A 17,314-nucleotide genomic window follows, 5' to 3' on the forward strand; every position below is an offset into this window, starting at 1 on the left:
TGGGTTTCGTTAAAAAAAAAATATTGCCGCTGGGTAAAATATATACATGTATATAAGGATCTTGGTTTAAATAACTGCCACTAACAATTAGCACACCGCGCACAGCTCTGATACACAAAATCAATGTAACATTACCAAACAAAATAAAGTTTGTTTTAATTTACGCAATTTTCTCAGAACCAAAACCATTACCGTCCGCTCACTTATAAGCTATTTTTGTTACTAACCGCGCAGCAATCAGCATGTACTTCTACAACTGTTTATTGGTTGTCCTGTGACAAACAAACTGTCGACAGTTGGTTTGCGAATTTAACGAAAATTTGACTTGACATCGCCAGATTGCCAGATGCAATAATAATAAATATAATTAGATGTTTGGTCTCTTTTAAATTTTTTGTTGGTTCTGTGATTGCTTTACTAGACAAAACAATATGTTAATAAATTTTTATTTGAAAATCTTTTACCTTATCGGTTTTCAATCGTACACAGATTTGTTCTTGTTAAAATTCATGAATGTATATAAACATGCTTTAAAGAAACGAATTATTGCAAAACGAATTAATATAGGTATGCTTATAATATATCACTTTAAAGTGTAGTGCAAAATGACATTACTGTTGCAATGTGTCATATGTTATGTGTTCGTGAAAAGCAAATCGAGAAAGTGTAAGTACAAAGCGCATATTGATTTCTTAAAGTTTATAGTTGTTACCAAGTTTATGTTTATTAATGCATAATTGTTTTTAAATATAATTTTCTTGGCACCGCTTTCACTTAATTCTTTTTTAATTTACATAAAATAAAAAAAAATAATAATACCTAAATATATTTAATAAGGGCTACATAAGTCATGACTTCGAATTTTGACCACATACACATAGGTATTACGAAAGACCTAATCTGCTAGTTAGTCTTGCAGACATGAGGTTAATATAAAAACAAAAGATTTGTTTTTTTCTCAATTCGGAATAATATATAATAATAATATATAATATAATATATAAATATGTTATATATTCATTAATTCTTTATCTTTTCTTCCTCAATTGGTGGTTAACCCCATCCATATTAATAATTTGCACACTAGGGTTTATTTGTATTTGTATATTGATTGCCACTGATTCTGGATTAACAAAACATTTGTTAATTAAATTTTAGTTAGGCTGTCACTAAATTATTTTAAATAATATAAGTTTCTAAGGTTAACAATACAAAACTATTACGCGCCTATATTAATGTGAATGCACCTTTGTTAATAAACAATCAACAGTATTTCAAAATCGCTTCAATCATAATCAATATGTTTTGTTCTAGTATTAAGCTAAATTAAAAGTAAGAGTTATAAGAACAAAATTATAATAAAAAATTTTATGTGGATGTTATTTAGTACAATTTGTTAATACAATATCGTATATATTTTTTAATGTAATACAATTTAAAACTTATTATTTACACGTTCAAGTTTCTATAGAGTAAATTTATTAGTTATTTGGTACTACTTAATAATTTGATCTATCTATATAGTATCTACATATCATATTGTAACCCTGTTAATATGAGCTTTTTGTGCTTAACGTAAAATAAAACAGAACTTTGTTAATCGTTGAACGGAGTGCTCTAATTTTAAATCTTTGTTTCTTTTCTCAATTTTTTTCGATTGCTGTTGTAACTAGCTCGTGTACTACGATAATCGTCCGTGTGCGGCATATTAAATATTTTTAAAACAAAAATCGTTCAGATTTATTGCGGTTACCTTATAGTTCTTAGTAGCTCCTGAGTCCCTACTAACTCCAAATGCAATACCCAATTCCAGCTTAATATTTTTCTAGCAACATTTGGCCCATAAATATCATATTAATCTTATATATCATACATTTTTTAGTTGCAACTATAATTAAAAATGAAATATAATTAGAAAAAAGGAAATTAACTTGATTTTAATGAAATTGAAACAGATGTATTAGACTCAATGTAATTCCAACTATAGTGTATATCTAATTCAAATGTCGTGCAAAGTACATTAATCGTTTTAAAAAAAATTAGTTTTTTTTTTGGTTTTAGTTAATTAGAATTAAAATTGACATCTCATATTTTGTCGTAGTACTGCCCCTAAGTCAATCGAAGAATTCGTATATATTAAACATGTTTAATTAAAAGTAAATTTATTCTCTTCAATATGTAATAGATTACAAAAAAATGTTAACTTTAGTTTAAAACAACTGTTTAAATGTAATTCACATCGCCAATTGGAACTACCAATAAGAGTACTGCGCACGACTTTGGTTCTAAATTTGCGAAGAAAAATGGCGGCTGCCTCTACACACAAAATGTCGTAAAAGCAAATTTGGTGAAGTAATTTTAATTTATTTTGAATTCGTTACTACTGCATATCAGTTAAAAAAGACTAATGTAGGATTACCAACAGAACAAAGTTCCACATAAGTAAAAAAAAAAAGATCACATACACATGATTGTGTTTAAGAATTTAACTTACAATACTTTACACAATAGCGCGCCTTTTTGTTATCGTTTATTTTGCGAACAACCAACTCGGCTCACTTATAAGCTGTTTTTGTTACTACCCGCGCAGCAATCAGCATGGCGCCTATAACTGTTCATTGGTTGTCGTGTGACAAACAAACTGTCGCTAGATGGTAGACGAAATTAACGAAAATGCGGAAATACCCATGGAAACTTGAACAAAAAAAATTCTCCGCTTAAAGAAAGTGAACTCTGCGTAAAATATATATGTACATGAAACTTGCTTTATTTAGATGTAATTAACATCGTCAAACTACCAATTCAAATTGCGCACGACACTGGTCCAAAATTTTCTAATAAGGCGGAGGCAACGTTTATATACACAATGTCATGAAAAATTTAGTGGAGCACGCCGCACTTGTATTTAAATATGAATTATATATTAAGTAATTTTAATATATTTTTAGCTCGTTACTTACATGCTTCAAAAACCAAAAATCACCAAAAGAAAAACCCACTGTTACAAGAAACTTATACTTTACACAGTAGCACGATTTTTCCTCACGCACCCGTTCACTAACAAACTGTTTTTCTTACTAATCGCAATTATCTTGCAAGACTATAACTGTGCATTGGTTATCCTGTGACAACCAAACTGTTGGTAGTTGGTTTGCGAATTTAACGAAAATATGACGACATCGCCAAATTGCCAAATGCCAAATATATCGATGGAAAGAAAAAATACTTGTAAAGGTATTGTCTGCACAGGAATATAAACGTTTTGGACGTTTAAGCATATAATAGCGGTCGTGTGCGAGTTCGAATAAATTGATTGTAAATTGAGGGAAATAGTAAATTATGTCGGAATGGCAGTAAATGTTGGTATTTACCAGAATTTCGAGTAGGGTAAATTAAGTATTATCATTTTGAAAATTTTATAAGAGGTTTAATACCATAAATAAATTAAATAATTTGAAAACTTTTGACAAAAAAATAATTACTTTTTATATCTTTCTTTCTTTATATTATGAATATTTATGTTTTTAAATATTAGCATCACATTTATTTAATGATAAATACAAATATTTGGCACAAAATTGTTAGTTACTTGATTTCAAAAAGCTAATTGTGAAAATTTATGCTATTGACCCGGCAAGGTTATTTATTATGTATATTTTTGACTCTTATTAAATTTAACTTATTCAATTTTATGATAAGTAATGAAAATGAATCTTAGCAATGTCGCAAAAATGGAAGCAGAAAGAAAGATGTAAGTATTTTATTTATTGACTACAGATTTAACAATACGTTTATAAAATAATTTTTTTTATTTAAAGGGAGCAAAGAGATGGTGGATGCATTCATTGCAGCGCGCATACGGCTAGACAATGTGTTCACTCAGAAACAAACAAATTCCCGAGAATGCTAGAAGTAAGTAATTGAAACGGACACTAAATAAATGTTTTTAACAAAATATTTATTTTATAGGCTAGTTGGTCAGCAATGCGGTGCAAATGATGACTGGAAAGGCTCAAGCAACTTTGGAGTAATTTAATAAAGAAATACAAAGTAAATTAAAAACCTTTTTAATCTATTAGAATATTAATATCTGATTTTTTTAGCAACTTGAAAATCCACCAACGGGTAGTGGCAATAATGGCGCTGACAACGCAATAAATTGGCCATTTTATGGTCAACTTCATGAATATTGCAGTGAGCGCCATATATCAATCCACCACTCCTAATAAACAGCGAAGAGCATAATCCGGACCCACTTGCCACGAATGTAGCATCTACATCAGAAATCACATCGCCAACAAATTCCCAGTATTCCAGTACTCCATTCAGCCGGAGTACATCTAGACAGTCACTCCTGGATTCGGTATAGCGAACAGAGAAGGAGCTGAGGTAGACGGCACGAGTCTTTACTAATTTTATTTCAACTTCATTGCAAGTTGAATACCTACTATCTGATTCTGAGTAAGGGAGCGTCTGTGCACATCAGCTTCTTTTCTGTTTATAATTACCATCCTGTACTGTAAATTTTCAATATTCAATATAAATATAAACAATATTTCATTTTATAAAAATTTAATTTATTTTATGAATGAAATAAAAACATGAAATAAAGAAAACTTTTATTTAAAATTGTACTTATTATAGATGAATTATATGTGTACCACCTATGGTAAGTAATGCATGACTAATAATTGTTGTTCCGGCTCTTTGGTTAAATTTGAAACAAATGCCTTCAATGCGAAATACAAATCAATTAGATCATGTGGTGACACTCTTACAAACAGATGGACAATCTATAGTATTTATCAGGCCTATTCTGAATACTCCCAGGGAACAAAACTCCCTATTCCCACGCTGTTCCCGAACACACAGCTCCCTTATTCTGAATTGCCTGGGAGACAGCAGTTCTGAGAACAACAACAGTTTCAAATTTGTTTTGTTAAATTTTGGCAACTATCACTACGTTTACGCGAGCCTTAAAAGTTGTTTTAAGGCTCTTAAAATCGATTTTAAGATCGCGTAAACACCCTAAATTGAATTTCGCTTAAAAGCACTTTTAGCTTACTAAATGTAGTTTAACATCACTTTTAGTAAGAAATGTCACTTTTAATCTTTGCGTAAACACCTTAAAAGCAGTTTAAGGTTTGAATTGTCAGCTGTTAACAGTAAATAGGTACAAATAATTTGAATTTTATTACAAATAACACTAACCAAATAACTAAAAATATGGAGAAAAAGGAAATGAAAAGAAAAAATTGGATGAAAGAGGAAAAAGAATGTTTAATTAAAATATTTGCAGAAAAACAAATAATTAAATTGTTAGACGGCAAAAAATATAGAAAAAGCCTAATTGCATCCCAGAATCTAAATTAATTAAACTTGTTTATTTTTTATTCTCTATTTGAAAATCTTAACTTTACCGTAATGATGACTATATATTTAAAACATTTTAGTTTAGTTTAAGTTAAGTTTATTATTTTCAATTATTTAAATTTGTCATTAAGCACAAATTGTTATAAATATATTATATTATATATATTATATTGTTATTATAAAAAAAAATAAAAAAAATTATAAATTAATTAATTTAAAATTGGTTTCTTCTACATTATTTTTTTAATTGCTTCTATGTAGAAGTGGAAATTTTCTCGCCAAGTACGCGCATATATGATCTCGCATAAGTTGTCCGGACGACAAATTTTGTCGATTGTACATATGTTCAGGTTGGGAATATTCAACCCTTCAACGAAAGTATTTTCTGCTGGTGCCATTTTATCCTTAAATAAATCTACAAGCCTGAAAAATATTTGTCGATTCACTCTAAAATCAACAATCCATTGTTCATCGTCATAGAACTACAGAACTTCAACATCCCACCATTCCGAACTTCTCTTCCTTTTGCTAAAAGTTCTTATTCGTGGTGGAAGCTAAAAACAAAAATGCATTCTAAATATTTTATGAAAAACTTTATAAAAACATTTACATACATTCATTAAAGCCTCATTAGCGGAACTTATTGCCATTTTATTAAAGAGCTGCAATCGCATTTCTCGTAATTTTGTAAATTTTTTACGAAATGTTTTAAAAATCTGCATTGTTGCTTCATTATTATTTTCTACAATTTTGGTTATATTTCTTTTTTGCAATAAAAGTAAAACAATTTGTAGTTTTACTCTATTCATTTTAAAAATGTTTAAAATCAACATTTCTGTTTACTGTTAAACAGCTGATTGATTGACAGCTACCTTAAAAGTGCTTTTAATTTTTGTGCGTAAACGCTCTAAGAACAAATTTTAAAATCAGTTTTAAAAGTGATTTTAAGACTCGCGTAAACGTAGTCTATGCCACTTTTTAATAACGAAAAGTGAGAAAATGAGCAAAACAAAGAAAAGAATTGCGTATCATATGTTGATTTAAATGTTAAAATCGCATTATTTGTTTGCTGCACAAATTATTAGAAATAAATATAAATAATTTTATAAGTGATTAATAAAAAACTTTTATTTTAATGAGAAAAATAAACATATAAAAAGAATTGTGCAGTTGTTGGTGTTCATTTATATAAAAAATTTTCAAAAACTTTAAAAATGCATTCCATTGCATTTAGAATATTAGCGGAGGATTTGGCTCAAGAACATGAGCAAGAAATTTTGAAACAGAGGATCAATCGTAGAAACTTGAGAGACGCTGCAAATCCACTTGAGCTGCCTAATTTCTTGTAAGTACAAATGTAAATTTAATTTGGTTTTAAAATAAACTTTTTTTCATTATAGATTTCAAAAATATTACAGAGTAAATAAACCAGCATTTATTTACCTGTTAGAGGAACTTACGGAGGAACTACAACCAGCAAAGAAGCAGTTTGCAGTTGCTCCAATTGTGAAATTGAGCGGTTGTTTGCATTTCTTTGCTGAAGGAGCTTATCAGACATCAGACATTAAATATCACATTAAAATATATTCGAAAAATTTATTATTATTGGTTACTTAAATGTTAAATTTAATTCTTTTCTAAATTTTTAACTAATTAAAAAAAACCTTACGTTATGATATCAATTCTTCAATGTCTTTATTTTCAAACATTCACTGCTTTTATATAAAATTTGCGTAAATTATAATTTACTTTTTTTATATAATTAGGATAGAAATGTCCTTCATGCTTCAATTAATGAACTAATAATAGTTTATACCTGTGCAGATCTTACAATAAAAAAGAAGCAATGTTTTACCTGTACATAATGCAGTTTATTTTAACTTATTCTAGGAATCCATTTATTTCAGAATTTGGTTTCCTTTCATTTTTCTATTGTTTTAAAAACAATAGTTAACACTTTAATTAGTGGAAAAAACCCGTGTGAATAAAATAAATAAATAAAAATTTAAATATTTCAAATTTGTTATACTTTTATTAAAATAATAATTTTAATAAAATATATTAAATGAAAATTTTGTTATATTAAATTTATTAAAATATATTCGGAAAACTAATCAAAAAATATAACTTTGAAAATATTAAATTTATTGTAATAATTTATTATAATAATAATTTTATTAAAATATATTCAAAAATCTGATCATTTTCAGTTACTTTTATATTAAGTTAAATTATTTTTAATACTTTTTTAACTTGTGTCCCCAACAATTTGGTAGGGAGAGAATTTGTGCAAAATTAGGAAAAAAACTCCCATTCCCATGCGATTCAGAATAGGAGAATTGGGAACAGGGAACAAAACTCCCATTCCCAATTTATTCAGAATAGGAGAATTGGGAACAGGGAACAAACTCCCATTCCCATGCGATTCAGAATAGGCCTGTATATACATTATTAACTATTTGAAAAGCGATTGGGTTGTGTTTGTTCGGTTTCATATTAGTACGATTAAGTACAATATGGAAATTTACATTATGTTATTTAAAGGCGTTTCAAACTATTCTATTTTCAACAGTGCGATATAGATTCCAGCAACAACTTGATAAATTTATATAACTATAATTAGCTTACTATCGAAGAAATTCAAATAAATACTTATTAATGAATGAATATAGTCTACATTCATGATCAACTAGGTCACGTCACTATAAATATTGCCGCTTCAACATAGGATCTAAAAGATTCATGAATTTATACTTCAAATCGAATTCTATCTTTTCATTTTTATCAAAGGATACGCAATTTTGTGCATCGAGATCACGATTACGATGACTCTACTATAACTGTATTTGCAATGTTAGAACCACACGTTACGATTCTGATCAATATAATGTCCATCTATTTTCTTGTCCTCAAATCAGAAATGTTTTGAAAACAGTGAATGATATAGTTTATTTAGAATTTTAATCACACAACTCTTGTGTCTGTCTATTCACGTTTTAACCTATTATTTTTGTAACTATTTCATCGCCATATTATTTTCAAACTTCACCCACGTTGCGAGTATTGTTGTAAATCTGAAAAATTACTTTTAACCTACTTTGTAATCTTATAATATTAGATTAATAATCATAAAATAATAGAAAGTAAAATATCATAGAAAATATGTTAAGAAATGTAATTTTTCTCTTAAATGATTTATTTTATACAGTCTATAAAAATTAAAAAGAATTCATCGTATTCAATAATCTATTTAATTTACTAACAATGCTGTTCAATTTAAAATCTGTTTAAAAATAATTAAATAGATTAATTACTCAGATTTAATTGAAGCTGATAACAATGTCATTCAAAACATAAAACTAAAATATAAATACATACTATATATGTCCGGTTTGCATATAAAACTATATATTCAATATAATTTTTTAATTATTTATATAATATAATATTTTACATATATATTGCTTTAAAAACAAGAAAAAAATGTATTTTTTATGCGAAACATAAATAATTATTATTATGTGTATATCTTTAAAATTTTATCTTTATATATATTTTCTAAATATATTAGGAATAAAATATTTCCAATTTCTATGTTATATACACGATTTTTCAATATCCTACAATAGAATTTTATGTATAAATTCATGTAAAGGAGTTTTAGTTACAAAAATATATTAAATATGACCTAAAAATTATATATATTATTATATGCTATTTAATTGTTTGGAATTAAACAAGCGATTCTTAATAAAATAACTGTCATCGTATATAGTCATATAAATTCAGTACAATATATAGTTATATTTATATTTTCAAACAGAGATTTTTAAGAACATATTAAGGCATAACATAAAAAAAATAATTCATTAATTAATTAATATTAAATACAAATTAAATATAATTTTTCAGTTAATGCAAAAATTTTAAATATTTCAACTAGGACTATTAATATAAAATAAATCTACATAAGTAACGTTATATTCAATATCTATATAAATGTTGTATAATAACTAGATTTTGTTATAACAATTTTAACGTGATATATAATTGTGCATGTAACTCTGTATACAAAAAAATATATGCATAAATATTTATATATATTTAAAAAAGATTTTTTATTTCATAATTTAAAAAACGTTAACAGTTCATAAAATAAATTTTTTTTAATATTTCTTAATTTGATTTTTTTCTTTAGAGGAGTATATAAAATATATATGTATATTAAAAGTTTTATATATAAAAATGAGATAAATATATATCATAATTCAAGTTTGAGAAATGCGCTCATTCCACAACAGATCTTGATGAAGAAAGCTATATTATGTAACTTTAGCTATTTGTCAATAAAGCTTAGTTTTTGTGATATTGGCTATCTTCAAAAATTTGTTGTGAAATCACCGTACTCGGGAAATCGGAATAGTACTAAATATATTTTAAATTATTTTGTACAACGTAATTTAATGATTACACTTCTAAATACTTTCCGACATTGTTTCAATTTCTAGAAAATAAGCCGGTTCCTCTTTTATTATAACATCATCATGTCAGACATCTTCAATTAATTGATCAAGAAGTATTGAAGGTGAAGTGTTTTCATTTACCAATGTGGATAGCTCCGATGCGTTATAGCCCAATAATAATTTTAAGTCACAGTCAAACTTATAAGCAAACCGTTTTCCGTTCACTTTTGATATCATATCACCATCATAATAATAACGCAGAGCACGTGATAGTTTTTCATAATTCATAGCAGGTTTATTTTTGCGTTCGCCCCATAACCGTGCTACACGTTCCGGGTCGATAAGTTTAAATTCACCTTCAGTTCCAACCCATTGTATAATGTTGGTATGTTCACGATCAGTTAATATATCCAATAAAAATTGCCAGAGTTGCACTTGTCCATTATTGCCGGAGCCAATACCACAGCTAGCAATAACAGCGTTGTTTTGCAAAGTTGGATTGTTTATTTGGTCTGTATCTGTAATTGGTTTCTAATTATATTAAGATGCACATCAACATCAAAGCTCTTTAATAACAAATCGTTTTCGATACTATCGAATCAAAGTAACAGTATACAAACTGCATCTATCTCCTAGCTAGAGAATCAATAGAAGTACTTACTAAGACCAACAAATAAGAATTTGAAAATTTACTTAATTTCAGTAAAAGAATTTACATCGGTCTATGAAAGTCAAGTTCTAGCTTTAAAATGGGAGCACAATAGTCTTAAGAAATTGGAAATGCTGCGCACGGCTAGAACCATATTGTTTCTTATTTATTAACTATTCTATACTATCTAAGCAAATATAATATAAGCCAATTGTGGATAAAAAATTAAAACTTATTTTGACCAATTGCGAATGAATTTTAACTTACTTATTGTTTTGGGTTGAGTAAATGTTGAAGATTTTCGCATAATTTTCAGCTCCTTAAGACCGTTTGGATTGCTGTTCGGTTCGTCCTTTGCAATTTTTGCTAGCGGATGTACTACTGAGACAAATTTACATTCTTTTAATAATTGTATATGCGTCCAAAAAATATTGCCAGGATCTTTCGGTATTTTAGTACAAAATTCTTCATGTGTTAAGTTGCATAGCTCTTTACCTTCTAACATCCAGTCAGACATCTTAAAACCGCACTAAATGCAGTGTTTTAAATTATAATTAATGATATATATAATGTTAATATTTATGGTATGTGTATTAAATTTCTAACCAAGTTGAACTGACGGACAGCCCATTGAAACCAATGCTTCACTTGTTGTACATTCCATAAAAATGGATTCTCTGGTATTTTAAGACGCACTTGTTCTTTTTTGAATTTTAAATCTAACACCCAATTAAGACACGGTTGTTCGAGTGTGTTATCGGTTGGTTTATCTTTTTCTTCTTGAGAATCATCATCAGATTTATATTTATCTGCTCTTGATTCATGATTTTCTTCTTCCTTTCCGTTTATTTCAGCTACACATAAAAATTTGTTGTGTAAAGTAACATTTTTTACGAAATAAGTTAATATAAATCTTATGAAAAAACATTAGACATACCTAATGCCGCCTCTGTTGGTTTCAGTACATCAACAATGTTAATTCGTTGTGTTATAGTTTGTATTTGGACATTGATTTGTACTAAACCTTCACCTTTGACGCATTGATCAACAAGGTTTTTATGTGGCTCCAACTAATGTAAAAACTATAAAATAAAAAAGTAAGTTTGAATAGAAATTTACACACCTCCTGTGCATCTTGTAACATGAAACTGTAATCGCTTAAATCGTGTCCAATTTTCTGTCCCACCAATTGTCTAGAAACAAATACAATATTTGGATTATAAAACTATTAAAAAATATATGTATGCTCTCAGAGTACCTTAACGTACTCAATGGCTCTCGTATGTCCATGTGCACTATTATAATATCGTCTGCCTCGCCATCAATTGCTCCTTCCGATTGAAACATGTTATCTGAATGAATAAAATATATTTTAATTATAAATTGTTTCTATATAACACTTTAAAATATTTTACCGTAGCCCGTCGTAAAATTTGTGGTTTCGAAATTATCAAATTTTGTGTCCATGCCGTTTACGCCTATAAATTTTACTTACAATATTCGCCTTTCTTAATACGAATTATCAGTAAAGTTCTTTAATATAATAATTATATTTTGTGAAACATAACTTCGATTTATTTTTATGAATGAATTTATAAAAGCATTTAATTACTGCTCAGACAAAATAAGTCCCAACAAATGTCAAACATATGTATGAGTGGCCACACAGAGGGTTGCCAAAGTCTGTATTTTGTTGCAGTATTTTTTGAAAAATAATATTTGGAATATACTAATAACATATTATGGTGTATTAAAATTATTATTATTAAAATATTCAAAATTAAATTTTAAGAATTTCTTATTCATAATAAAGTTTATTTGATTAATATTCATATATTATATTAATGAAATAATAAAACGAAAAGTCTTTAATTTTGCAACAATTAAGTAGAGGAAGTTGGCAATAATATTCTTCGACCAAATCTATCAACTAAAGATGGTAAAGAAAAGAAACTGAGAGTAATTCGAAAAATTGTGTATAAAATTTTCTAAATTGTTCACATAATATTCAAAAGTTTGTGTAATGAGGTGAAAATATCACGCAGTACAAAAATAGAAACCCTAATGCTACACAATGGTGCGTGATGATTTTCCACATTATTATTAATTAAAAATAATACAATTTATTGTTGTAGAAAAAAGTAAATACATAAATCTAATAATATATTAGAAATTAAGATTTGTGCCAAAGTAGTATATACAATAAAGTACCAATTAATTTGTGCATGTTAGCTTTGAAAGTAGTATAATAAAGTGATTAGAATATTATTTTTAACCCTTTTTCGATAACAAATATATTGCATAATATATTGTACAATTTGCAATTTTATTTTTTGTTTTTTTTTCCTCAAATCAAACCGCTGCATCAGTTGGAGGCTAAATAAGGACGACAGTGTACTGTTCTCAGTAAAACTGAATCAATGCGTATAAAAAGCCAAAATTCAAATCGCATTACAATCAATGGGCATCACATCGGAGACACCGAGAACTTAACTGCTTTAGGGGGTATTATATTGGTGGATGGGGGTGCGAAAAAATATATCAATAGCCGCATTAAAAAAGCGCGCGTATCATTTGCTACGTTGCGCAACATATGACGAACCTGGAATATACGTAGCAACATTAAGGAAAAAATTTATCATGTTATTAATGTTATTAATAACGCTTGTTATTAATAAAAGCATGCGTTAAATCGGTATGCCTATATGGATCGAATATCTGGCTTGCCAGTTCCAAAACCGAAGGAAGACTGCAATCATTTATCAATCGATACCTGCGCAACATTTTAGGCATATGGTGGCCTAGAACGATTTCAACATGAAAAGTTATGGAGAAAAATGCACCAAACAAACGTAAACAACGAGATAAGAAAAAATAAGTATGGTTAGATTGGGCACACACTCCGTAAGCCTTATGAAAATATCTTGCATGGTATACTTACTTGGAGCCCCAAGGGGAGCAAAGGCAGACTAGCAATGACCTAGAGAAGGGCAGTTCGGCAATAGACTGGCAAATCGTTTAAGGAGTTGAGAGCAATAGCACAAAATATAAACCAGTGGAAAACTTTTTTAGACTCTTTAAACTCCTAATGGAGTATGGAAATAATAATAATAATAATATAATAATAATAAGATATTTGCAGAGTTGCACAGAAAAATAATCACTATTTCTATGGATACTAAAAATTAATCTTGACCAAAACGAAATTAACTTTAGCATAGGAAATCTGTGATTAAATAACTAGATTAGTTCTTTAATCTCGATGATTGCTTTAATGTACTTTTAGTCTCACAATTTAAACGCAGTAAAAAACTATATTCATATATTAAAACGGCTTTAATTATATTCATATTACAATCAAACACATAAGTTTTAATATAGTAGTCATGATTAATTTCACATAATGGAAGTGCTGTTATAGGACACAATCAATCTCTATATGACTGCATAATTCCCAGTTTCTTCTTTATTCTTCTTCTTGAGTTAGTGCTATTACGCACTTTTACTATATAATGGCTGTGGGTGCTTATCTCTACCCCACACTAGGCTTTAACTAGGCTAAGAAATCATTTCAGTTTGTTCATGATGAAATTTTCAAATGACTACCTATGCGTTTAGAGAAATACAACGTCTCGACGATAGTTGAATTTGACAGAAAACACCATATTGATTCGATTACCCCAGCTGGGTGTTATGTGCACAATATAAAACAATTTTTCGTAAATTTGGCGCATTTAACGCTCTGGAAATGTGGGTCCGATTCTCAGATTGGGTCCTAAATTGTCAAGTATATTATACAAATTGTTAGCTAATTCATAAGTCTATGTCAAAATGTCTAAATGACTAAGTTTTTATATAAATGTAGTAACTGAAAAAATTATTTTATGTAGATGAATGATACCCCTGAAGGCACTACACAGATAATTGAGAAGTAGTGCTGGATAAATAAAGTATTGTAAATACTTTGGGAGCAAAGAATTTACAGAGCAATTTTTTTTTTGAGTTGCACATTCTTCTAATTATATGGTAGTATGTTACTAGAATCATTCACAACTTTTTTATACTTTCCGTATTTATATACGAGTTATCTGCTATCTTCGCAACAAGTCTTTATCTAAACAAAAGCGACATTTAAGTAGTAAAAACTGGCGTCAACTTTACAACTTAAACAGTGAAGTACATAAACTTAGCTAATTGTTTAGATTGTTTCGATTAATAAGAAAAAAGTTTTATCTAAAAGTAGACATCTATTTGAATACAAAACACACTTAAAAAAATTATGAATAGATAAACATACTTGCATCTATTAAAGAATAAATTATTGTAGATGAAAATTTTGCGAAGTATTTTACAACAATAAACTTAGTTTAGAATACTTGTAGTCAAAAAGTAATAAAGGACTTATGAACTTAGGAAAACCGCCATAGATATGTGCTGGACACCACTAAAGAAAGTATTACTGACATCGCTTATTATTCTTATAACTAGAACATCAATTATTATAAAGTGAGTATAATTTCTGTTTGAATATGTACAGTACAGAGATGTGTTAGTGTGTCCTCCACTAAAGCAATTTGCCAAATAAAATGGTTGGTAAGACAGAGTACTGTGTTGTTGTCCGTCTTAACCTACCGTAATCATGTAGATATTTGGATTCCATGGTACCAGATTTCACTTTTGGGAGGATGTCTCATTAGGATGCACAAACAGTACAAAGTGATGTCAGGCATGCCTTACCTCGAGAATATTCTAACCTCTATCTATAATATGATGGATTTAAAACAAAATAATCTTAAAAGGTTGATGCATTCTATGTAATAAAATGGAAGTCATCATTTGATAATTTTTTTGAAATACGAATGATTTTAAATGTAGAGAATGCATAAAAATCGTTTTATTAATAAACTTAATAATTTAATACTGTTATTAATATCATGTATATACTAGTACACAAATTAAGGTACTGATTTTATGTATATAATCAGCTATGAAGCTTTAAATTTTGTGTTTTGTACCATTTGTGGAGATATCGTTTTTATTTCGTTTTTAATCATATTTATTCACAGTAGCACCATTTATAAAAAAAAATAAAACAAAAACAGCTGAGGGTCAGTTGCACCAAATCACCCTATTTCGATAGTGGTACTGCTATCGCTAAGATTGTCTTATTAAGAGAAGCTATCAGTTTTCTGATATTTTCTTTAGAAAGCGCCTATATGTAGTTATGTAGCTGTATCTACATATGGATGAGTAAATTATTAATCTGTGGTAGTAAATTTTCTACCTTTTAAGTTATATTACATCACTGGGTCCCGTTTTTATTTCGATTTTGCTGATAGATTTCTATTTTCTTCTGAAAACATGTGTTGACCATATAGACAATTTATGTATGTATGTTAATAGGAGTCTTTGAGAAAAATGTTTACATGACATCTAAAAATTTTATATATAATATAAGGTTGTTATATATAATATAAGGCTACATTAATTTCATAATTCAAGTTTGAGATAAAAAGTATTGCTAGTAACATGGATTTTGAGATGCAACGAGTAATATTTATAGACAGTACTAATAAGTGTGCAGATACCTAAAAATCTTATACACAATATTTACCTAAAATGCATATTAATTGCAACCATTGTTCTTATTGTATTAGAATAAGTTATTAGAATAAGCATTAAATAATTAAAATTTTTATAAGTGTAATTTTTGATTAAGGAAACAATTACTGAGTTTGTTATAAGATAAAATAAAACTTGAAAGTGTTTTTGTTAACAACTACAGTAATGGAAAAAATTATGAAAGATAAGGAAAAGTGCGACAATTTGCTTTAAAAAGGTAATTATCTCATCTATTGACACAATTTTAAGGTACACATGAGTGATTCTTTTTAAAGACAGACCCAGTTTTCAGTTACTACCATTAGACGATCGATGACATAATTGGCAAATATTGGCTTAATACATGCAAGCCATTTGCGATGATTGTTTGCTGAAATCAGCATTTCAACACGGCGAATAACGTCATGTCTTCGCTGAGGCTTGAGTAAACTGAACTGAGTTTCTCAGAAAGTTTACATACAAACTAAGTGGATTCTGCCTCGATTACTCATACTGTAAACATTCTGTCAGTAAGTTAGCATGTATAGATAATTTTAACCACAAAAAAGTGTTTTTTCTTATGTTGTCATTGCAGTTTAAATTAAATTTGAGCTCAGATCTGTCTTAGAACTGAGTAACAGTAAAAAAAATTTTTTTCGATTTTTTAATTTAATTCCGTGAATTTTTCTTTAATTTTTTTATTTTTGTATAATCAATAAGTTTTTTCTTTTTTTTCAGGGCAGTTTTTTTAATGAGCTCAGAGAAATTATTCATTAAAGTCGAAATGATTTTGTGATTGTTAAAATAACACCCACAAAAAATTTTATAATGAACCTAATTTCTAAATTTATTAACTTAGTCATTTTAGTATCAGCTAAAATTTTCTAGAAACATTTTATTATAAATCATTATAATTGATGACACGTACTTAAACGAATTAACATGAATGAAATTGCAATCACTGTTCCTCCGAAATTTGTATTATTTTTTTTCGTATTTAGCTTTTTTAATGTAAATTAAATGAAAATAGATACAAATTAGCTTAAACTTACTTGGCCATTACAGCCATATGACGGTTTTTGCTGCGTTAAAGGAGGAAAGGAGGAGGAAGCCACCATTAACTATTTCCTCCTAATGGCACAATTTTGAAAGCCTATTTAGGTTAAACATCTACTTGCATTTTCCCGACATATACAGAGCCCATAAGTCTTTGTCTTTGCTTTATTAA

At 28.1% G+C, this 17,314-nt stretch overlaps 1 protein-coding gene across 1 annotated transcript; it reads right to left on the reverse strand.

Moving 5' to 3' along the window:
- Nucleotides 1–9,585: 9,585 nt before the first annotated feature.
- On the reverse strand, nucleotides 9,586–12,075 carry LOC119685827 (DNA-binding protein Ets97D-like). The gene is made up of 7 exons (XM_038100214.1): nucleotides 11,901–12,075; nucleotides 11,744–11,837; nucleotides 11,609–11,678; nucleotides 11,423–11,555; nucleotides 11,092–11,339; nucleotides 10,753–11,014; nucleotides 9,586–10,354 (listed from the first exon to the last, which is right to left on the reverse strand). Exons 1-7 carry the CDS (start codon nucleotides 11,950–11,952, stop codon nucleotides 9,921–9,923), a joined length of 1,293 nt encoding a protein of 430 aa, XP_037956142.1. The 5' UTR covers nucleotides 11,953–12,075; the 3' UTR covers nucleotides 9,586–9,920.
- Between the last annotated feature and the right edge of the window lie 5,239 nt (nucleotides 12,076–17,314).

Source organism: Teleopsis dalmanni, chromosome 2, assembly GCF_002237135.1.
Source record: "Teleopsis dalmanni isolate 2A chromosome 2, ASM223713v2, whole genome shotgun sequence".
Classification (NCBI taxonomy): Eukaryota; Metazoa; Arthropoda; class Insecta; order Diptera; family Diopsidae; genus Teleopsis; species Teleopsis dalmanni.

What these genes read in the sequence shown, in the direction of transcription:
- LOC119685827 (XM_038100214.1), bottom strand. Translation starts at nt 11,952, where the DNA reads ATGGACACAAAATTTGATAATTTCGAAACCACAAATTTTACGACGGGC. An exon ending in AAATTTTACGACGGGCTACG is followed by an intron (nt 11,838 to 11,900) that starts GTAAAATATTTT and finishes TTATTCATTCAG; the next exon opens with ATAACATGTTTCAATCGGAA. An exon ending in ACCAACAGAGGCGGCATTAG is followed by an intron (nt 11,340 to 11,422) that starts GTATGTCTAATG and finishes TTTTATGTGTAG; the next exon opens with CTGAAATAAACGGAAAGGAA.